This window comes from Cheilinus undulatus, linkage group 13 (assembly GCF_018320785.1).
Source record: "Cheilinus undulatus linkage group 13, ASM1832078v1, whole genome shotgun sequence".
In the NCBI taxonomy this organism is placed as follows: Eukaryota; Metazoa; Chordata; class Actinopteri; order Labriformes; family Labridae; genus Cheilinus; species Cheilinus undulatus.
In genome coordinates, this window is record NC_054877.1 from 18448188 (window position 1) to 18472074 (window position 23887).

Consider the following 23887-nt stretch of genomic DNA (forward strand, 5'->3'; position numbering starts at 1 on the left):
GAAAAGAAGTTAAATGATGACATTAGATTATGCCATAATTGGGGTTTTAGGGATCCTCTCCCAGGAAATGTTTGGCGCCCTCACTTTATTTCTTTCATTGTAGTTTATATTTATTTTCCAATTTGCCATTAAAGTAAAGGGACAGTTTATCATTTTAATATCCTCTAGTTTATGCATGAATGTAATATTTCACATTCTAGCAAGGAAAGGTTTCGTCATTCACACAGCAGTCTGATGATGGCTGAAAGGTGAACCTTTAGATTACAGGAATATGGTCTATCTTTTCAAAGGGTGTTCACTTTAAATTTTTGCAAATTTCTGTTTGTGAGTTCATCCACCATAAAAATATGACATTTTAAGACCATCCACTGACATGGAGAACACATTTCAAGGGATAAAGCTGCTTCTGTGACCTGTTGAATCCTGACTGTATGATGATGAACTTTAACCTGTTTAGTCTCCCTCCGTCACTGTCTGTGGCAATAGCATGTTTCTATTTAATTGGTGTCAATTCATTATCAATGTAAGTCTTATCAAATCATTTGGGATGCTAAAACATTTTGAAAAATACGCTACAATCAAGACATCAGTGCACTGAATTTTAGATAAGTTATAACTAAATGTATAACGTGCACACGCGGACTTGAATCAGGCTTGAATCATGAAGCCTGACTGTCTTCTGTGAAACCGTTGGGTCAATCAGAGAAGTTTATGAAATTCCCTGAAGTCTGCAGACACAAACTGAGCGCTGTCTCACACCAGTAGATCATGCAGGCACTGCGTAAACTCGGAGATCTGCGTAGGTTCACAGGTGCAGGCATAGTGCCATATCTGCCATGAAGCCACGGCCAGTGGCTGATTGTTGGAACTGCAGGTGGACTCTGTATCTGATAATGTTGGTCGGTATATGTTGGCCTTATAAACAGAAAAATGTCTACTGAAAAGTTCAAATATTCAAATAAATGTTTATCATCTTCTGCAGGGTCCTTAAAAGACAGACATATTCAGAATGGAGATACTGTTTACTCCATCTTTACGCCAAAGGAAAATCTGAAACATGCTCCACAGGTCCCAAAACGAGACATTGGTGACACCTTTGGAGACGACGTTGTTCGATGCCACATAATGCTCAAGGTGTGTTTTCAGGTTTATGGATATGCTCATTCAAGCTAAAATCCAAAATGAAAGAAACTCTTTTATATATCTTATCCTTCTGTTTCTTGTGTCCTGCAGGGAGATTTTGAGGTGTCAGTGAACTTTGCAGGTGATACCATCACCAGCCTGCGACTCAAGCTGGCAAATGAAAGTGGAATCCCAGCACATGTCCTCCATCACAGGTAATCCAGAATTCACAAAGTATCACTAACAGTTGGGTTTCTCTACCTGTACGGGATTTTTCATGCTTTTTTTCTTTGTAGAGGTAAACACAGTGCTGGTGACACCCTGCGGAGTTGTGGAATCTCTGAGAAGTCCACAGTCTTCTTCTCTCTGTCCACCTTTTCGGGTGAGACTCCACTGAATGAGACTTTCTTCATAAATGATGTTGTGCCTTCAGTGCAGCAGTCCCAGATTGGGATCAGTACGTTCCTGTCTTCGCTTTGTGCTCTGGTAAGTTGACCTTGTAACTTTTTTGATGCATGAAAATCACTAAAATTGCTAATTTGATGACCCCTTTTTCCATTGGTTTTCCATTTAATAATAAAGCACAGTGATTACATGCCACATCAACATTTTATAGCCATACTAACAGTGTAACTCTGGAAATAGCAAAATTAGGCATTTTATTTTATTCACCAGTTTGATGTAGATTAAAATATCTCAGCAGCTACTAGCAGGATTGCTTTGAATACGAAAGCTTGCTTCCATATCTTACTTAGGATTAATTGTAATTATTCTGGTGATCCCACTATTTTAATAAATATTTTTAATTAATTAGGTAAACTTTTGAATCCGCCCAATACCCTGACAAATGAGCAAATAATAAGACATGCCGTTTAACAGTCATTTGTTAAAGTTTGCTACCGTGTTAATATTTTTAAGATTACATGATGATCATGATGACCAGTTTGGCATCAGCCTTTTAGCATTGACGTTGTACGCATGCTGGAATGATATACTGTATATCAGTGGTTCTCAACTGGTGAATCTGGATACAAAAGTGAGAACCAAAACCAACCTGAGTGGATCACAAGTATGTCTGGCAAAAATAAAATGTCAGGAAATAAAAAACATTGAGCGCTTTTTAATCATGTTTGATTTGTTGTGTATCTCTGTATATTGTTCTGAAGCTACACCATTTGTTCTTAAATAAAGACATATTGAAAAACAGCAGATATTTGGAGTGCAACTTCTTATTATAGGAGGGATGCTTGGCCCTGAAGCTACACCATTTGAGAACCACTGTTGTATATGATGAGTAATGTTGTTAATATAACAGAATCAGACAATATAGATAGCTGTTTTTATACTTTAACAAAAATAGAGCTCTTAAGCTCACGATATTTCCTAGAGGGTAGATAAACTCCTACATACTGTCTATACGGCACAGCTACATTTGCAACATTTTGGCCTTGAGACATTGCTTACATATCTGTGCAATTTAGCCAGTGTCACTTCCTCAGCTCTGTCCGTTCATAAGAAACATAAACATAATTTTTACACCAATGTTATGAATGCAACTTAGACAACCCCAATTAATGGAGTTGCAGTCACTGCATCCAAACGTGAAAACACAACCATGAGCTGAGCAGTAAACCAGAGTCGAATAAATGGCAGCTGTGTATACCTGGTGTGAAGTCTGGACCTCACCCACAGCGTCCTTCCTTGGTTACCCGACAAGCACAGTCTTCGGCTCCCACGAGCTGCCAGCCCCGTCTGGTTGGTTTCATTCAGCTTTTGTTGTGTTGTGGTGGAGAGATGGTGGAAACGGTGGTGCAGGTTTAAAAACGCGCAGGCTAAACTCATGCAGCTAAGCAAGCACGGCACAGGCTGAACTACACAACTTCACATGTTTGTCCATCAGATGTAAGAGTGAAGTAGTTCTTTACGGAGTCTCTATCATGGCTCTGCAGCTGCTGCGAATCCCCGCTGCTCTCTGTACAGGTGTCCCCAATTTCACAATCAGCCGGTTTTCAAACACACAGACCGGAAGTGACATCTCACAACACCGACCTGTGTTGCTGGAATTTGTAGTCTTTATTTCCCAGGCTTTACCTGACAATATATTTACACACAGCTGCTGCATCTCTGTTTAATACCAGCTCATAGTTTCAGGGGAAAAGAAAAGTGAGAAAGAGAAAAGACCCCAAACCTATCCGTAACACCAAGAAGACTTGAGAAATTTCAGTATTTGCCAAACTGTCAATCTGTCCTTTTGTATGATATAAATCATTTCGAGAAGAGAGATCAATAATAATGTGGTTTAATTAGCACACTGACACTTTTGTCTCAGTCAAAGGTCTGCTGGCGTTGCTCTAGACTCAAATCTGTTTGCTTTAGTCATTTAACACAAACAGCTATAAAAAGATGCCAAATCTAGCAATGTATATCATAGATTCATTTACTTTGTATACCTGGTCTTTAGCTGATGTAAAAGATATCCTTGTCTTCTAGAAAAATCATTGCACAAAAGAACAACTGAAGAAACTGATCTCCCACATACGGAAACTGACTGGATGTAACCCTCTTGCTCAAAGTTTGCATCAGTTACTCTGCAGGAACGAAACCATAACCAGGAATCAAAAGGTGAATGATAGTGAGTTTTATAGTTGTTTTGTTAAGTCTTTCTGAGCTGTACTTTTTAAAGCTGCCCTGTTATACACATCATTTTTTATGTTCCTTCAGTTGCCATTTCTCTTGCCGTTTTTGTTTGTATTGTAGGTTGCAGTTGTTGAAGGCTTGTACCTGCTCTTCAGGGAGCTTTTACCTCAACGTGGATCACAACGAGGCGGGAAGATCATCGAGGACCTGGATGTCTTTGAGAATTCACTATGCTGCTGGGCATATATCAAATCAGAAGCAGCAGTACGATAATATAAATGTGTTTTTACGAGCTTGTCATTGGTAGGAACAGTAATTGTAGAGCTTTGGTTGTCCACTGGACAAATTATGACTGCTTTTGCTCAACTTGTTTAACAGAAAGTGACATCAGACCATGAGAACTACGCACTTATCACTCTCATGACTGAACATGGCAGCCGTTTCTGTGAACCTGTCAGAGTGCCTGGAGTACCTGGTGCCTTGGAGCGAGCAGAAGTTCTCCAGAAAATTAAAGGTGAAACAACTTTTTTTTTCTGTGTGCAGACACAACTGTGTAAGAATGAGAGGCATCACAGAATCAGCATTAAGTAACATACTTGAGTGTCCCCATGTCTGTGGTTTATGTCTTGCATATCTGTTATGTATGTGGCCTGAGTGTTCTGTTTTGCCCGCTAGAGGTATCCCCCAGTAACACACATAGTGCGCAGGCAAGTACCTGAACAGCATTTTTCATGATGCTGGTTGTGTGCACAAAACAGATGTTGATAAAACAAATATATGTTTGTTGTGCTTCTGCATAAATTTGTTTATGCCTCTGTAAATCTGCACCATTGTGACCTACAGTATGCCATACCTGTGCGTCGTTGTGTCTATGTCGCTCTGCAGTGTTCTGCCCAAAAGCTACCAGGGCAGGAAGAAAAGAGAGTAGACATCAGAGGAGATGGAAAGAACGGCCACTGAATTAGCTTAGGCAGAGGATAGGGGGGGGTGTAATCCTGTTGTAATGAAAATCACTGAGGTTGACCTTACATTCAAACTTATCATATTTATCATTCTTTGTCTTATCTTTCTCTCCTTTTTCAGACGGGGGGAAAATTCCAAATTGCACTGAAGAGATTTTACGAGAAACATCTTTGCAGAGAGCCAGTGACATGGAGAAACTCTTGCTCAGTTTGCCTCCGTTCATCAAAACATATGCTCTGTGGCTGGACCATAACAAGGCGATTGGTCAAAAGTTTGTATCATCTGATTTTTTCTTTTCTTTCTTCAGTTAGATTCTTTTTCTTTTCCTTTCACTATTTTCACATTTTTTTTGTTAATTTATGGTAGATTAAGTTTACACAACTTTACACTACAGCTTCAGCAATAAGACCTAATATTAATCAGCTGATTGTTTGATTTTTTTTGTTTTTTTTTACAATAGAAAAATACACATAACTTCACCAGCAAATTAAGCAAAGCATTAGCCTTGCACCAGATAAATTCTGTTCAGATTTGTCAATGAAAACTTACATATTTATTTGGTGGTCTTTTTCCTTTTATCGTGCCACACCATGATAACCTTCTGCTGACCTCCATGCTGTGTAGATTTTGTCGACAAAAACTACGACTAAAAATGTTTCCCCCCTTAAAATATAAAATAATTATTCAGACACTGCATTTTCAATTTACTTGGGTTGTCTTTGTGAAATATAAAAATTTGTTTGATGATCTGAAACATTTAAGTGTGATAAATATATATATATAAAAATATCAGGAATCAGAAAGTAGGCAAATACTTTTTCACTGCACTGTAGAAAGGTAGAAATGACTTAATCAAAAGACTAAGACTGAAATTCATATAGTGTCAAAATTAACGCTGCCTCCATGACTTGCGCTCTAGTGCTGTCCTTGGTTCTACATATTTATTTTTAGTCCCCTGAAAGATGCAATTCAGACTTCTGTTTTTTAACTCTGACTCTGACCTGAGCTCTGACTCAGATTTGTCTTTCTGACAGCTTTCAGATAAACATGGAGAAGACTTTTGGAAGCATGGTGGAAGAATTAAAAACTCCCTCAAATCAATGGCTCAATGTGACCCCGCCTTTACATTTGAAGGAGCTGGGACAGTGCAATAATCGCCTTGTCCTGCTGAGTGAAGGTACACTGTGAAATCTCAACTAGGGTGGCTGATTTGTAATACTGTTTGTCTGTGTTTTAAATGGTATTTGCACTCTTTGCGTAGTGGAAATAAACACTTAATCAAGTAATTTGAATCAGAACAATTTGAGGCACTATTTACCCTATGGGGAGGGAAATAGTCTCCTTTTTACATCAAGACATCTTACTTTTATTCAATAGTGGTTGTTACTTTTTTTATGTAAACCATGCAAGTGTTGCTGCTTTTGTTTGGTGTTACTGTTTGGGTTTTTGCTTCAAATCTTAATGGTAATGAAGTTAAATCTGAACTCTTGTAAGGATATTACTATTTTTTTCATAATGCTTTTGATACTGAATATAATGTTTGTTGAACTGGTAATTTAAAAACTTGTATTTTCCCTCAGACAACCTCGGGGTGTGCCTGTACAAAGACAAAGGATCCAGTGATTCAATCAGAGTGCGTGATTGTTTGAGTGGCAAAAACAAAATAGTGGATGTGAATTTGCTGGCAGCCAGGTAAAGTATCTCTTCGTATTTAATATCTACTTAATCTCTCTCATAATGCTTTCTGATTATGATGTATGTGACATTTAACACAGGACTGGTGATCACAGAGATGACAGAACATTTGTCACAACCAGGACACCAACAGAAGCCATTCTGGTAACACTTTGTCTCCTGTTACTTTTACTTTTCAGAATATGAGACTTGCATTTGTTGATTTTATTGGAATTGCTGTCATTTAACGTGTTGTCACATTTTAAATAGAAGTTGACTGACAAGAGATTGTCATTAATGCAAGCACAGCATTGCATTTGTGTCACTATCAAGTTATAAAATCAACTGACCAACAACAAAGAACCATTTCTCATTTATAGATGTTATCCTTGTATAAAGTTCCTATGTTAAGCATTGAAGTGAGCAAACAAAAATGGAAATTAAATTTATTGAAGTTTCTTCAAAGTTAGAAGTAGGGCATGCTTTCAATGTGATGTTCTCGACTTCAACTTTTCACCAGGTGCTGATAGACACCAGCTCCTCCATGGAGGAAGAGTGCTATGGAAGTGCTGAAATAAAGAAGATTAATGCTGTGAAAGAGCTCTTTGACAACTTTGCCACAAGGACCATGGCTTATGATTTTCATCACGTCATTGGCCTCGTAAAATTTGACTCCATGGTGAAGACTCTCCACACATTTACTGAAAATCTGGAAAAGTTCAAGGTGATTTCAGTCTTGTCTGTTCAGTTCTTTTGTTAAAATATGCATTTAACTAAATCACAGAATTACATCTGGAGTGAAACTAAAGGATTTTGTTTTCTCTCTATGCAGGAGCACATTCGTAACCTGGAGGCAAGTGGTTGTACTCTGCTGTATGATGCACTGCGACGTGGCGCAATTGAGCTGGAAAAGGTTAAGGCCAGATTTCCTGAGTGTAGACTCCGCATCATGTGCCTGACTGATGGGAATGATTCTGGGTAAATCTCTTTTTCTGTTCTGTTTGATTCAGTGTTCATTTCTAATTCCTGAGCTTTTTGGATATAGTGATAGATGAGGACCAAATGTCATGAGTAATGATGATTTTACAATGGTTTTAAGACTGAATGACTCAATGGTTTAGTGACTCTGAACCCTTCATGCTTTCCATAGATCCTCCATAGAGCCCATCCCTGTTACAACCCGACTGCTAAAATCAGACATTGTTGTGGATTCGATCCTTCTTGGAAATGTGGAGAACAACATGCTGCATGGAATAAGCAATGCAACAGGTGGGGCATCTTTGAAAGCCAGCTTTAGCCCTCAAAACTGAATGTGCTTGTGAAACTTCTTGGATTGTGCCATGTTTCATACACTATTTTTTTTTATCTCCCCTCCACATGGCTGCCAGGTGGCTGCTGTTTCAAACCAAAGACAACCAAAGAGGGTCTGAAGCTCTTCGAGATTGAGACCGTTCTGTCTTTGGAGCAGAGGAAACTGAAGGAAAAACTCGACTCCTCTTCCATCAGTAAGGTTAGTTTTTGTTTAGCAATGCCCACCATTCTGTTTAAAATGCTTTGAAACTAAAAACATTGGTTTAACTCAGGCTAAACGCTGCACATCAAGTTCATCTGTGTTCATTTATTTTTCCCCTTACAGAGTACTTTGTTAGGCATCTTCAAAACTCACGGGTACGATGAAAGTCCAGAGATTTTGCTGCCAAGTCAGATAAACAGCAAAGTGACAGTGACTGAGAGGTGAGTGATTCAAATGATGACCACTTGAGAAAATTATAGTATTAACATTTTACTCTAAAGCCCAGTTCAGACAGATGATTCACAGCAGTATTAGACTGGTTTAAAGCATTGCAGGGGACAGTTTCAGTTGTTTGACATTCCCACCAACAACCTGCAGGGAGATGCAGATGGACAGATACACAGCCAGACTGAAGGACCAACACACACAAGAGCAGGTCCTGCTGGCAGGATGCTGTCACAGCACTTAAATATTGCCACATTGTACAGAAATTACCTAGTACTGGGTGCTCAGGTACCTTCTTTTTGATGCCATGGTATCAAAACAGTTTTTCATGCCATATGGTTTTTGTATGTATCACACCCAGGTTTAAAATTCTTGTATTGTGACACAGGCTTAACTCACTTAACATAACTGAAGAAATCTTCTATTTTCACTGCACACACTAACATCCTGCAGTATCAGTAGTACTAATATGGGTCTTCATGATTCTTTAAATATGCCCTGTATTGAATTTGCTACTATTAAAATCTTGCACTACATTTTAATAACTAATAATCTCTCTTATTAGCGCTCTGAAGAAGAGGATTCAGGAGTCAAAGAAGTCATGGGTTCTGGAGAAGGACAAACGTATCCTGGAGGAGCTGAAGAGTCTGCACTGTGATCCACATCCCTTCATCAAAGTGTTCCCCTCTGAGTCCGACTTCAGTCAGTGGCAGGATTTTGCGATTTTTTTTTCTTTTGGGCTTTCCAAATAGGAAGAGTTTGCGAAATATACAATAGACACCAGTAGAACTTCATAGGAAGAATGATAACAAAAGACAGTTGTGTTGATTCTCATGTCTTTCTGCTGTCTTGTTTTTCATCATTCAGCTTTCTGGAAGATTCTCATGCAAGGCCCTCCTGACACACCATATGAGAAAGGAGTGTTTGAGCTGTACTGCCAGTTTGGACCTGACTACCCTGTGAAGCCTCCACTTGTGCGCTTTGTCACACCTGTATCCTTCTGAATGACTTTTCATTTATTTGATTACGTTTGTTGTGGGTTTTTCATGTTTTTTTTTTTTTTTTACGTGACTACAATTTGTTTGGGGTTTTTGTTTATTTTCCGATTCAGTGAAGGAGAATTAGATGCTGAAACACTTTGTGGCACTAACTGATGTTGTTTCCTCCTCACTGGATCTTTGCTTGTGTTGTTCTGACTCTTAGATGTACGTCATTTGGACAAAAACGTCTGCTAAATGACATTGTAACATTGTTACATGGATTATTGTTCTATAGTAGTATAGTTTAGTAGTAATGACTGTAACTTCTGCCAGTGGTTTGGTGTCACAGTTATCACTAATTGGGCATTTCTAATTTCAAAAATGGAAAAAACGGTTTCTTTTTCTACATTTTCACATTTTAACAATCCCAATTTGATTTGTGATATGGTATACTGTTCAAATACAGCAGAAGATTTTTATTCAGTAAGGCTGGCCACACACATAGGATTTTAAGCCTGATCTGAGGCAAGACTTTCCTTCCTCAATGATTGTGGGGGCGTATCTCTATTGGACCTTCGTCGCAAATGTCTATTTCAGTAATCCTCGTGTGTGGTGTCAACATGAATGTTTTACTGCTCCAAATTGTATTGGAGCCTGCCAGACCCCGAATCGTAAATATTAAATGTATTTGATCACATTTTAAGTCAATTCATGTTAATTAAGTCAACAAAAGACAGTCGCTGCCTCATGATAATTCTGCATAACAGTACAATTAGGTCAAATCCTAATTCTAAAAAGGAGGACTTACACAAGACCTCTCTTTTCTGCTCTTTAATACAAAAAAGTTGACAGCAAAGGTGTGAAAATCACACCAAACAGCACCTCACTGAAAATTAACGTCACAGAAGGTAATATTTCCTCCACCATATATACTGGCAGCCTGCAACAAACCTATTTTTCTCAGCTTTTGTGGTTACCTTTGTTGTTTTTGAAAATCGAGCCTTGGTTGCTTGGTAGGTGTCGGCCTCATGCAGTTATCCTGAGCCTCACCCAGTCTCTGGGGGTCTCAAGGTGCTAGTTTTGTGTCGCTGCCTTTGCAGACGTTTGGATAGATTTAACGTGGAGTTCATGAAAGAGTTTTTTCAGGCCTGGACACAGTTTACACTTCACCTTTTGTGCAAAAAGTCCAGTAGTGCTCGTAACTCCTCACGTCCAAAGACATCCTTATTTGGCATTTCCCTCTCCCTTTCCATCTATCACCTGGATTACTGTTGGCACCCAAAAGGGGCGCTTGTTTTTGTTTGTTTGTTTTGTTTTGTTTTGTTTTTTGTCTACTCTGCCCCACCATGTTGCAGATAGTTGGAGGATTTATAGTAACCCAAGTAACAAGATTGTTATTTAAAAGTGGCTGTCATGTGACTATTAAGCTAGCAGCAGGTATGTGTTACGCTACTGTGCTACTGACACCTGTAATGTGATTTCAGTAACATGTTACTTTGTACCAGGTTACACCCAATACTGGTGGTAAACCACCCTTTCATTAACCCCTACACTTACCTGAGTTTGATGCAAATTTACTGCTCTTACCTTAGATAAAACTCAGCTTTGCTCTTTTGAGTTTTATGTCTTTAATCTTGAAACTTGAAGGTTTTCCCCCTCATATTTTAACTTGTCTGTCTGCGCCTGGTGCCCTCATTAAATGTTCATTTTTTCACCTAAAATGGTCATGATGGGACAAAATGGACACATTGTTGATTAAAGCTTGGTCATTACCTCTGAATTCATGTGTTAGCTCTGAAGCTGTCTTTCTTAACATGAGAACAGCTCTACCACTGCAATGTCAACAGTGTGGGCCGCATCTGCCACAACATATTTGACCGCAACTACAATGCCCACATCACCATGAGAGAGATCCTTGAAGCAGTATATGGACTGCTCATAGTCCCTGAGCCTGACGATCCTCTGGACAGGTGAGATTGTAGTCATGCTGAGTTCAGTCACTCTTTTAGCTAATGTAGGCTGACAATGAAGACGTTTTTTAGAAATATTTTTTAATGTGAATTTTTTGACAGATTTTGATTTCCTTATGTTCCACATATTAGCAGTGTTAGTTTTTTTGTATCCCACATTTTAGTCTGTCATTTTTTTAGTTTGGTTTAAGAACTCCTGATGCTTGATAATTTTGCACTTGTTTTTAGAAAGCCACACGTTCTTTTTTTCCTTTTCAAAAGAAGCTATTTTCTGATTTCACCAAGATTGTTTGTTTTCTGTGGTTTAAATTGCCCACTTTTGATTTTATTGCCTTCCTTTAAGCCTTTTGTTATTTGGATCTTTAAAATGCTCCTTGAATAATTAGAAGTAATTCTGATGAAAAGCTATATCAGACAATTTATCCAAGCTAATGCCTAATCTACAATGCAGAAGTAGAAATCAAAGGAAAAATAATTGTTCAGCACTTTAACACAAACAATCAGTTGTATTTTACAACATAACATAAAATATTATTACTCAAATACGCTCCTTTTTCTTATGAAAGCATTCTGGCTGAGGAATTCATGACGAGCCATGAGGTTTATGAACAAGAGGCCAAGAAACATACAGAGGAAGCTGCAGGGATCTCAATGGATGACATGGAGAAAGTAAAAAATTTGTAACGGACATTGACATTCCTACATTGATTTCCTTAAGATATTAAATTAACACATTGTCTAACAATGTTTAAATTCTGTGCTTTATTTAAAGAAAATGGTGGATCCAGTGGCACAGTTCATACCTCAACATCTGATCTGCCCACTCACAAAGAAGATGTTCATTGATCCTGTGAAAACTATCTATGGCACCGTGTATGAACGCAAGGCCATCGAGGAACACCTGAGACAGTGAGATCAATCAGTTTTGATTTACATCATCATAGCCTAAAAGAAAAAGGAAAGTCCATATTTTATGTAAAACCACTGTGGGAGATATTTCACAGATGACTTGCGTTACCCTCCTTGCAGACATCAGTATGAGCCGCTGGCAGGACCGGGACATGAGCTTGAGCTGACCGACATGATAGCAGACCAGGACATGAAGAAAATGGTGATGGATCATCGTTCACGTCAAATTAGTTAGTTCTGAATTTATCGTAACTGATGGTGTTTCTGGAGGCACTTTAATGCAGATTCTGCTTTTTTTGAAGGGATAAATCAATACTTGTGTGTGTTAATACTTCATTTTCTAAGTCAGAGGAATAATCTTATTGATACATTTACTTGTGTTTCAGTTGTTTAACAGAAGATTTGAAATTGGACAAGTTTTCCTTTTTCAAACTTTTCCATGGGCTCTTATGTTTTGAGTTGTTGTTTGTCTTTACTTTGTTTTTCCATGGGATTGTATTTCTTTATTAATTGTTTTATCAGTAAAAAATACATTTGATTATTAAGTGCCACCTCTCTAAGATCTCTTGATAACTTTTTTGGAGTAAAACAGAAACTGGTTAATTACATTTGTCTCTTGTAGAGCTAGAATAAACTTCCGTTTTACTTCTTCATATTTGACCACAGATCACATTTATTGCAGGCAAAAACCACAGATTTGAATCACGAAATATCTCACACTTTTTAAATCTCTGGGGGATTTTCAGTCTTAAAACATTTTGGTCAGGATTCCAGGTTATCTACATGACGGTAGTTATTCCTTATTATCATCTTTACTAAAGCTGCACTTGGTAAAAATTAGAAGAGCTTTTAGGGATGACTGTCCATAGAAGGAACGGAGCAAAACACCTGACCTCGGAGCACAACAATGGTAGCCCAGAACTTTGTGTTAAGCTCTTGAATCAGGGGTTTCAAATAAAAAGGAGACATGTAAAGAGTAGAACATTTCACAAATCACCCTAAGCAGCACACCTAGTTAACAAAACACTAACAACTACACTGACCAAGAAAAACATGCCTAGTGGTTGAATGTTTTTCATTATTTAACGAATATTTGAGTGTTGATATGCCATTGCATTGCAGAGATACTTGGTAATAACATTTTTTAATTAATGTTTCACTTTTATATCAATAACAGATAAAGACATAATTTGAATTCACTTTTACTGTGATCGTGCAACGTTTGATCAAATGTGCAAGTTAAAATAAGAATGAAATCGACACACCTCCAATTTTCGTATACACTGCATCTTGAACCAACGCACAGCAGTTTTGCTCTGACTGAAGGAAAGCGACCTCGCTCACTGGAAACGTATCAAGAGCACAACGCAGTGCAGCCCTGAGCAGCTTGAGACCAGGAGGCAAGATCACGGAGAACTACGTGTTCAGTATTAGGTTGTTTCCACCAAGCTGTCTGGCTCAGTTCGGTGCGGGACGGCACGCATTTTTGAGCACCCTTCTGTAGTGGTACCAATCTTACCTATCCGTCCCAAAAAGGGGGAGCTTCACACACAACAATAGGGGGTGATACTGACGTCATGTCAGTGCGCAACACAGCTGCTGGGCCTAGGGCTGCAAAACACTGAAATCTGCTCTGTGAGGAGAGGGCGAAAACAGGAGAAAAACGGCCCCTGCTGTGATTGACGTTGACACCCCTGCCATACGAATCAAACCGGACCCCCTGATGGAAACAAGGTCTATGTCAACAGCGGATTATTTTACCATTCTTTGCCTGCCATTCATTTCAATGTGATTCTGGGATTTTTTCTTCTACTGTATGTTTGTAAGTCAAAAGGTTTCCACCTTAAAAGTTAATTTTTCTTCATCAGTGGTGTAGCTCTGTGACCCTCTGACCTCGCTATGACCCTTTTTGCCACCGAATTTAGCTTAATGTTAATATAGTAATAATTTCACTTGTATCAGAAGTCTGTCTGTGTGGTGTGAATAGATAGATGGGACTTGTGGTGTAAAGGCACTTTTACTAGTCAGATGATTGGATAAGTGTTCAAGTTCAAGTCCAAAGTTCAAGTCCAAAACTAACAATATAAGAAGTGCATAACATAGAATTACCAGGTTACAAGAAGATGCAGATCCCACCCCCCTTTAGTGCGTTTATTGGTTCCCCAGAGGACTCCAGTAAATCCAACATTTCCTCTTATGCATGGTTACTTTTGATGCCTGGTTCCGATTATCAATCGCCTAAATTTCACTACTTTTACCCTCCTGTCTTTCCATACATCGAACAACTGACACACAAAATAAAAGTTGTTTATTCCTTACCTCAAGCAAAACACTCTCAGACAAAATACAGGAATTTAATGGTTTATAACTCAAATATAGCATGTAATCACAATTATAGTGTGTCATTTTATGATTTTTCACACATGCAGCTTAAAACTTGATATTTTACCTTCGGTTGGTATGCTCTTATTTTGAAGGACTATTCCGGAAGTACTTGAAATGTTTCTGCAACGTTTGCGTTTTACTTTCCGTGGTGTGAATAAGCAGCATAATAGGAGTGACTGGCCCGAAAAGGGCTACGCTAAATTTCGGTCGAAACACGAGGAACCAGAAGGCAGGTGAGTGTTACCGGCGATCGAATAAAAAAGCGCTTACTTTCTCGGTTTGTTCACCTCTGCATGTGAAGTTAGACTGAAAACTACGGGTGCCGACAGTTACCCCTTCAAATAGTTTTACTTCAGCGTTATCAGTGGTAATGGGTGCGTTAGCTTATATTTCAAAACACAGAGTTATTCATTTTTTGCCACTTAAGTAAATTAAATTTTAGTCTGATCATTTCTGTTTTAAAAACGCACTGTAAATAACTGCCCACACAATTACGGTAATAAAATTTATAAGGGTTGACGATTCTGTGTCGATTACCTCATATTTATCCCAAACGTTTGCACGACTGTAGTAACTTTAATAGTTGAATTTAGTTAAAAACTTAAACCTACTTTAAGCAGTTCTTTCGTTTTTGGGTGAAACTGGTCTGTTGTATTTAGTTAGCCCGCACTTATAATAAGTTACCCACTTCTTTACAGGAATGTATTAACTTTTTATTTATGTGAATTATTTGATGGTAGTACAAGTAGCCTTATTTTGCAAATTCATATTTTCAGTTGCAAAGTAATGATACGCTTATCAGATTTGACGTTGATAGTTTGACAAAAACACAAGTTATAAAGTTGAACGACTTAAGAAATCTCTGTCATACATTTGTCATTTGCATGTGATTTACTATTAGCTGAACAAAGTCAGATTTGTACATACATCACTTTGGGCACTAGATAGTTGTAACCATCTGTCTTCATTTTAAAACATGTTTTTTCTTTTTCACTAGTGTATCATTAATACTTTAAGTAAATAATCTTCATCTTTCTTCTATCTCTGCCCCTACCAACCAGCATTAACTTGTGACATGCAGTTTTTGCAGAAAGGTAACAGGCCTTTCCTGCTGAACCTGTTCACACCCTCATGTTTTTCAAATCACTTCACGTGTCCTGAAAAATTCAGACTGAAACGCAATTTGGAATTCCTACAAGGAATCACAATAGGCCTACTATCCCTATTTTAAAAGATAATGGGCGAACTACCTCAAAGTTTCAGGTCAACATGTGGGAAATGGTGCAACCCTACTTAATCAAACCAAGATACTGCAGGCTTTAGTGACTGATGGCTGCAACTTTATCTTGCAATTTTTGAAAGATACAGTGTCAACTGTTGGACTTATAATTACAAAAAATATGTAATAGAATTATATCTGTTTTATGTGAGAGTTAAGCAAATACAGAGCCCATGTTTCTCATTTTTCTTCGGAGCTGCTCTGAATGCGTTTTAATGTAAATAGAATATGTAGATTAAATTAAAATAAAATAGTATTTTTTGAAACTGAGATGCTGTCATTTGAAAAATTTTGGATTTTTTTCCCAACCATCATTCTTTGAGACTTAAAGAAACAGTAGTTACTCAGGAAGAGTCACTTACAGCCTGTTAGAGCACAACCAGCATCTACCATATTAATTGTTGGTTTTGTCTTTTAAAGGTACAGTGCGAATATTTAGTCACATGTAGCAGAAAAAACTTGGTAAGAATAGAACAAAATATTTTAAAGTCTGTTGAAATTAGTGTTGAATCACCCAAACTTTACACAAAGGTTAGGAAATTTTAATTTGGTAGATTATTTTGTTGTAAAAATGCTTCCCTTTTAAATGGTGCCACATTTGTAAGGAACATGCATTTATGGGATGAGCAGCTGAGCTGAGTATGTATGTGGGATGTGCCAGTGAAAAACTTGCCAAATCTTCCTTACCAATATAAGATTTATCGCCATGAAGCATTATTACAATGATGAAATACTCTACCAAACATACATTTTTTAGTGTTAGGTACATAAATTATCATTATTTTTTTTAACTAAGAAAAAAGCCTTTCATTCATACTTAAAGGAGGATCCCCCTACTATGCCCTCTTTCACCACTTCCTTTTTTTTGTTAATTCTTCTGGTTGCCACATGCAGTGAGGGTTGCAGCCAAGAATCTGACCCAATTTCAACCCAATTTTACACACTGTACCTTTAAGAAATGTTACAGTTTTATATGGAAACTTTAACATACTAAGTAGACATTTGTTATTTTTTGTTTGTTATTATTTATTTATTATTTATTTGTTATTCTTCAAATTGAGAACTTTTTAACTAATTAACCCCCTTTCCTGTGCTGTTTGCTCCACAGGGACATGTGGTGGGTGCTGTGGGTGCTCGCTGCCTTGCTGGCTCTCTTCTCCTGTTTCGATGTGTGGTACTTCCTGCGAGCGGCAGCTGTGATACTGCGTGCTTGGTTCCAGCCTCCAATCTGGGACGTTACGGCAGAGCAGACCCTCACAGGCCGGGTCACTCCTCGTGACATCGACATGTGCCACATGAACAATGCCCGCTACCTCCGGGAGTGCGACTTTGCTCGCTTCTCTCTCTATGTACGTAACGGTGTGTTCAAGGCCGTACGAGCACTTGGAGCTTCTATGGTTGTTGGGGCCACCACCATCCGTTACCGCAGGGCTCTGTGTATCGGGGAGGGCTTTGAGCTGCGCAGTCGCATCGTCACATGGGATGATAAAGCGTTCTATTTAGAGCAGAGATTTGTGGCGACAAAAGACGGGCTGGTGTGTGCTGTCATGTACTGTAAGCAGAGCGTCATCCGCAGCAGCCCGGACAAGATCATGCAGCACCTGTGTAAGAGAAAGGTAAGAAACAATGACTGCATTCATGCAGATTTTACAGATGAAAGAAGAGTCGCTTTGAACAATGAGGGTTTGTTGTGCTCTTTCCAGGTGGAGTGTCCTGAGTTTCCAGAAGATCTTCAGCACTGGGTAAACTTCATCTCTGCCAGCAGTCAGGCCCTCAGAGCTGAGAGCGGACTGGATGAGAAGGACAAATGAGGCGATACATGGGAAACTGCTGAGAGGGACTTTTTGTATATCAGCTGTTTCATAAACTCAGGATTAAAAAAACCCTCTGAATGAGACATTTGTCTTCTATTCATGTTTACTAGTTTTAAAACACATGTGCCTACACTTCTGAAAATGAGATTCTCTCGCCTGTGTCAACACTAGAAGAGCTACTATGTACCTCTCATTGTTTGGAGAGGATGATGAAAACGTCTTCCTCCATAACAGTATGGTTATGTAAAGTGTTTAACATTGTGCTTTGAAAAGCAATAAAACAAAAGAGTTTTGATGTACTTGTATTCTCTCAGTGAGTGTAAAAGATCATTTTACATTACTGGTTTAAAGTATTCTGTGTCAAACACAAACATGCACCTCTTGGATGTTTTACCCTTTTATTGATTTTATGAATCAATCATGGTCATAATTTGGTGTTTTTTAACCAAAATGAAAAACCTCTTTCAAAGTTAAAACATTTCTACAAAGAAATGTCAATTAAACAGGAATATGTAAGGTAAAATAAGTGACTGCATTAATTCAACAGCTAATTGGTGCTAGTAGTCTCACAATTAGTGAAATAGGGATCACCTGAGTGCAGTTAATGTGTCTCAAGTGATTGTGGTATAAAGACATCTGTGTCTGGAAGGTCCAGCCACAGATTCAGCAGTATTCCTGGCTACCATTACACCATAAAGACAAAGAACACTCCAAGCAACTTAGAGAAAAGGTTATTGAAAAGTTGGGACAGTTACAAAAAAAATCCACGGCGCTCAGTTTCCCTAGGAGTTCAATTAAACCCATTATCAAGAAATTAAAGGAATATGGCACGTGTAAATCTGCCTATGACTACTCTTAAAGAGTTGCAAGCTGGAACAGCTGAGATGGGAGAGACTGCAAACAACAACTCTTGTCCAGGTTCTTCACCAGTCAAAGCTTTATGGGAGAGTGTTAAAGAGAAAGCTGCTGTTGAAGAAAACTCATTAAATCTTCTCCAGACTTCACCAAAAGCAATGTGGGAGACTCCATGGTTACGTGGAACAAAGTTCTTTGGTCTGATGAGTCCAAATTTGTGCCTTTAGACAAAATGCTGTTTGGCATCACTGCACATCATCACAAATGCACCGTTCCCACTGTGAAGCATGATGGTGGCAGCATCATGCTGTGGGGGATACTTTTTCTGCAGCCAGCCCTGGAAGGCTTGTAAAGGTGGAGGGTAAAATGAATGTGACAAAATACAGGAAAGCCTGGAGGACAATCTTATTCAGTCTACAAGAGAACTACAGCTTGGGAGAAGATGTATCTTCTAGCAAGACAATGACCTGCAGCATACAGCGAAAGCTGCACAGAAATGGTTTAAAGACAACAAAGTGAATGCTCTGGAGTGGCTGAGTCAAAGCCCAGACCTCAATCCAATAGTGATTTTTGTGGTCCAGATGTGCGAGCCTGACTGAGACCTTTCCACACAGACTTTGTGCTGTGACTGAAGCCAAAGGTACATCTATTAAATTATTAAATACTGACTTAAAAGGGGTGAATATTTATGCTGTCACTTATTTTACATTATGTATTTTATTTAATTCACATTACTTTGTAGAAAGCTGTTTTCACTTTGACATTAAATTTGTGTTTTGTATTTTTCATAGCCAGATTATATTGACCATGTTTGATTTATAAAATCAATAAGAGGGTAAAACATCCAAGGGGTGAATACTTCATAAATCACTTAAACATTCATTGTGAACGCAAATATTTTGGCTTTAATTTTTAATGAAGTACTGTGAGAGAAGCATAAACTTGGTTGTAGGGCTCAATTTAATCCAGAAGGTGGGGCTAAAGATTTACCAAGTACGCCCTGTTCCCTTTAACCTCAGAAGAAGAAAAGCAGCTTCGCATGTCGTCACACACCCGGAAGTCATGCTCATTCATTCTACCGGTTTCTTCAAGTTATAACGCATCTCATGGTAGCGCTAACCTCTGCACGCACAGTAAGTTTATATTAATACTTATTAATCAACTCTGTTTTTTGGGGTTGCATTTTAATATTAGACATTGATAAAACGTTAAAATGACAACTTCGCTCGTTCAAAGCATATTTTATGTCACCAAGGCCATCAGACGCCGGCAGCTAGCAGCTAAGCTAACAGATTTTGGCTGTCACAGCAGTTGCGCCGCGTTCATTTGAATGCTGCAGTTTCCTCATCCCCTCAAGGTTGACTCAGACGGTTAGAGAAATGGGCTGCTGCCATATGTTCAGCTTTAATTCTGTGAGACAGGAAGATAAACCACAACCTTGTATTTTCATATGAACCTACACTGACATTGAAGAGGTCAAAGCAGCATTTTATTTTACACTGAGTGTAAATGTGGAGTGTGAACGGTCTAGACTGTTTTATGTAAGGGTATTGAAAACGATTTAGATGTAGGATCTTATAAACTCAGCACTTTAACTCACATATACAGTTCAGGTGTGTCACAATTTCACAATTTCAAACTTCAATATGAACCTGTTTGAAGTCATAAGTTATATTTTAGTACCATTTCAAGATAACATAGAGGCCCTTGGCAGCACTCAATACTGGGTCGGTTTGTTGCATCTAATAGAAAAAAATGCAACTCCTGCATGATACAATTTACTGCATATAATTTGCCCTCATGTTTTCTATCTCAATTTTTTGGATTGTTTCAGAGAGATGCTGCTGCTGGTGCTGGGTGCCCTCCTCCTGCTCTTCTGCAGTCTGGATGTGTGGTACTTCCTACGTGGGGCCCAGGTGTTTGTCGAAGCGTGGTTCCAACCCCGAATATGGGACATTCTAGCTGAGCAAAGCATTGAAGGCATGGTCCTTCCCCATGATTTGGACTATATGGGCCACATGAACAACTCCAGGTATCTCAGGGAGTGTGACTTTGCACGCTTCCACCATTACATGCGGAACGGGCTGTTCATGGCTTCTCGCAAACTCGGGGCCAAGATGGTTGTAGGGGCCTCTACTATACGATACAGGCGCTCCCTGGCTTTCCGAGAGGCTTTTGAGATTCGGACCAAAGTAATCGGATGGGATGAGAAGGCTTTTTACTTGGAGCAGCGCTTTGTTTCCAAGAGGGATGGGTTTGTCTCTGCAATCATGCTCTGCAGGCAGAATGTGGTTCACTCCAGCCCGGAGACCATCATTGAATACGTCTGCAAAAGAAAGGTGAGCTTTTCCTGGAGATGGAGAAAAGTAATGGTGGTGTTTGTGCAGGTATTTAACTTAATTATCAAGCCACCATGTTATTGGCAGTCACCTCTGTTAGTTGCTCATTTACATATAGAAAAAACTACAAACATTTACAGTAGAGAATTGATAGTTAGGAAGTTATTGTGTGTCCTTGTTTAAAAAAAGGTATTCTATATCTTTTTTGCAATTAAAAGAAAAACAGCATATATTCTGTAATGAGAGCACTGAATTTAGGCATGTGATATTTTAGGTCTAGAAATAAGGAATACAGTTGGATAGAATTTTGGCATCTCAAATGAAATGCTTTTGCTAGGTTGACTTAACATTATTGTACAAAAAACGGCATGGTATTTAAGAGAAATACAAAAAAGCATCAACATACTGAAAGGTATTAAGCAGAGGAATTATAATTTAACTTGGTACATTAGCTTAAAAGACTCTAATGGCATTATTGACGATTGTATTGGCAGTCAGACACAAACTCGGACTCTGCTTATGCAAGCTCCAGATTGTGACCAAGCCAGTAATACTGCAGATTACCAAGTAGAATAAACATAAAATTAACAGACACATTTTGCCTTAATATATTACAAATTAGTGAAAAAATATGTCATCAGAAGTTTAGAAGACACATGCTGATGTCTTAAAAAATTGTTACACAAGGTTCAACCAACAGTTCAAAATCCAAGGATTATTTTACTGCATGAGCCATATGGAGCCTTGAATTTCCCTCTGGATTAATAAATTACCTACCTAAATACCTATCTATCTACAAACCTACCTACCTACGCACCTACACGAATACACGCCTGCCTACTTACACACTTAGCTATTTACACCTACCTAAACACCTACCTACACTTTCCTACCTACCTACATTGATATGCCTACGTACAAACCTGCACACATACCAACACTTCTGCCTACCTACCTACCTACCTACCTACCTACCTATCTATCTAGTCGCACCTACCTACACATCTACCAACCTACACACCTACCTGCCCAAACACCAACACACCTACCTACACTCATACCTACCTACATACCTACACACCTACCTACACATCTACCTACCTACACACTTACCTGCACACCTACACAGCTTCCTACCTACCTACTTGGAAAGGCATCATATCCTCCTAATTTTATAAGCACGGTTATTGGCATTGTACTTTAAAAACTATCTTGACTGATTATAAACTTGTTACCAGTCAATGCTACATTACTAGACTGACTGTCTCATCTCTTGACTATGGCTTTATTGTATTTTATCTGATTTTGTGTTTGCGTGCAGATCGAGTGCCCTGAGTTCCCAGAAGACCTCAAACTCTGGATCAACTACATCTCAGCCAGCAGCCAGGCCCTGAGAGCTGAAAGTGGACTTGAAGAGAAGAACAAGTGAAGCCGCACCATGACGCCATACATCATGAGTGTAGACCCACATATCATTTCCATTGCACGCACACATAGGATATACATAACCGCACACAAACACTCCGTAGACAGTGTTTAGTTATTTTACCAGATTCCATAAATCTCAGTCTAACCTGCTGTGTATTTTTGTATGACGTGAACAGAAATACTGAATCGGGGACAGCTGAATATGAAAACTTGAACTTTGAGGTATTCCATGTTTTAAAACACTGTACTATGCTCACTGGGATCATTTCTTTCTGAAGAAGTAAACCACTGCTGTAGTTTTATCCGTGCAGATTATCCAGCTGTAGACTGTGAATAGACTGGCTTTCATTTAGCAAAACTTTTCTCACTTTAGATTAGCATGTAGAGCAAAACCTAATCTTCCACTGACATCAATGCATGTTTTAAAACAACAGAGGAATATTTTTGTGCCTGTTTACCTTGATTAGCCGTAGCTTACACTTACGATTTCGGAGAATTATAACTTTCTATGGAAATAATGTAGGCGTGATGCAATACTTGAATGAATATCATGAACGTGTGCTGACTACTGTTTAATCTTTCCTTCAGCATTTTGCACAAGGTAAACGAACTGAATACATATGATGAGCCCCCGTCATTAATCTGAAAGGGATTATTTGATTTTAAGGGATCTTTTAATCAGTTCAGTATTGTTTTACTGAATTTATGATATTTGCATTTAAAGGGAAGGCTTCTTGATTGGATTTGCATGTCATTTATAGAGAAAACCCTTGGATCCATGGTGTAAAGGGGGAAAATGCTAACAAGAGGTGGCTGGCTACTGTTTTAAACCTTCAACGCACAATAAACGCTTATGCTGGAATGATGTATGAAGAAAGCCTTTTTGAAATCCAGAACCTTCCCTTTAATGCTGTAAAGCTTTAGTTTGTGACCAAAGTAATGTATTTGTTCTGTATGAAGATGGAAAGAATTCAAGTCCTAAACATGTACGTCTGACCTGTTATTTCTGTTTCTAATGGCACTTCAAGAAAATCCTGTTCAGTTATTTTTGTTTACTGACAGCTCTTGTCCTATATTTTACTTTTATGTTATGTTTTATTGAAAAGATTTAATGTATCAAATGTTATTTATTGTGTCTGTTAAATATTTAAAAGCATTTTAAATTAAAAATGCATTAGAAACAATGACTCATTATTGGTTTTTGTCTCTAAGCACCTTAACCTAAGCTGATGTTGAACTCTGGTTTATTTTTTTCTGTTGACCATCATGACCATTGCGTACCCCACAATCCTGATACCTCGGGATATGTTTTTTTTAGTACAGTTATGTAAAGTATTGTATGTTTTAGGTTCTTTACAAACTACATATTTGCTTTCTAAAAAGCCCTCCAGAAGATTAAGGAAACAAATTAACTCAAGGGTCTTAAAAGTAAAATGTTAAAGGGAAGTTGGTCAAACTAGGTTCCAGTCTTACAAATGTACAGTGCATGCAAGATATTCTATCTGTTTAAGTAAGGTTTATGTTTACCAAAGTTTCCTTTTCTATATGTAAATTTATCCTTTTATTAAATCCAAGGGCAATTATTTTTTTTTCTTTTTGGTTGAACATGCTACACACAAACAGGCCAAAATATGCACATGTGCATAAACAGGATCTTCAGGGTTGCCATGCACTAATGTAGAGATGTCAGAATGTGGACTTGCACACAAAAGAACACCTGAACAATTTTAAGGAGACATATTATGCAAAAATCACTTTTCCAGGCTTTTCTAACACAAATATGTGCCCCTGGCC

The 23887-nt window shown here is 38.4% G+C and overlaps 3 protein-coding genes across 3 annotated transcripts; all 3 read left to right on the forward strand.

The window, feature by feature from the left end:
• Nucleotides 1-768: 768 nt before the first annotated feature.
• Nucleotides 769-12522, forward strand: LOC121519913. Its single transcript, XM_041803018.1, has 22 exons — nt 769-799; nt 983-1134; nt 1234-1337; nt 1419-1608; nt 3613-3744; nt 3880-4023; nt 4138-4273; nt 4843-4993; nt 5757-5899; nt 6303-6414; nt 6498-6561; nt 6917-7120; nt 7229-7374; nt 7547-7665; nt 7785-7906; nt 8033-8130; nt 8700-8836; nt 9002-9126; nt 10939-11084; nt 11651-11753; nt 11857-11993; nt 12114-12522. The coding sequence occupies exons 1-22, from the start codon at nt 769-771 to the stop codon at nt 12226-12228; spliced, it is 2811 nt and encodes a 936-aa protein (XP_041658952.1). The 3' UTR covers nt 12229-12522.
• Nucleotides 12523-14518: 1996 nt separating this feature from the next.
• On the forward strand, nt 14519-17758 carry LOC121520487 (protein THEM6-like). Its single transcript, XM_041803960.1, has 3 exons — nt 14519-14611; nt 16766-17273; nt 17361-17758. Exons 2-3 carry the CDS (start codon nt 16770-16772, stop codon nt 17466-17468), a joined length of 612 nt encoding a protein of 203 aa, XP_041659894.1. The 5' UTR covers nt 14519-14611; nt 16766-16769; the 3' UTR covers nt 17469-17758.
• A 1631-nt stretch (nt 17759-19389) lies between these two features.
• Nucleotides 19390-22124, forward strand: LOC121520143 (protein THEM6-like). Its single transcript, XM_041803449.1, has 3 exons — nt 19390-19459; nt 20161-20665; nt 21987-22124. The coding sequence occupies exons 2-3, from the start codon at nt 20165-20167 to the stop codon at nt 22092-22094; spliced, it is 609 nt and encodes a 202-aa protein (XP_041659383.1). The 5' UTR covers nt 19390-19459; nt 20161-20164; the 3' UTR covers nt 22095-22124.
• The last annotated feature ends 1763 nt before the right edge of the window (nt 22125-23887 follow it).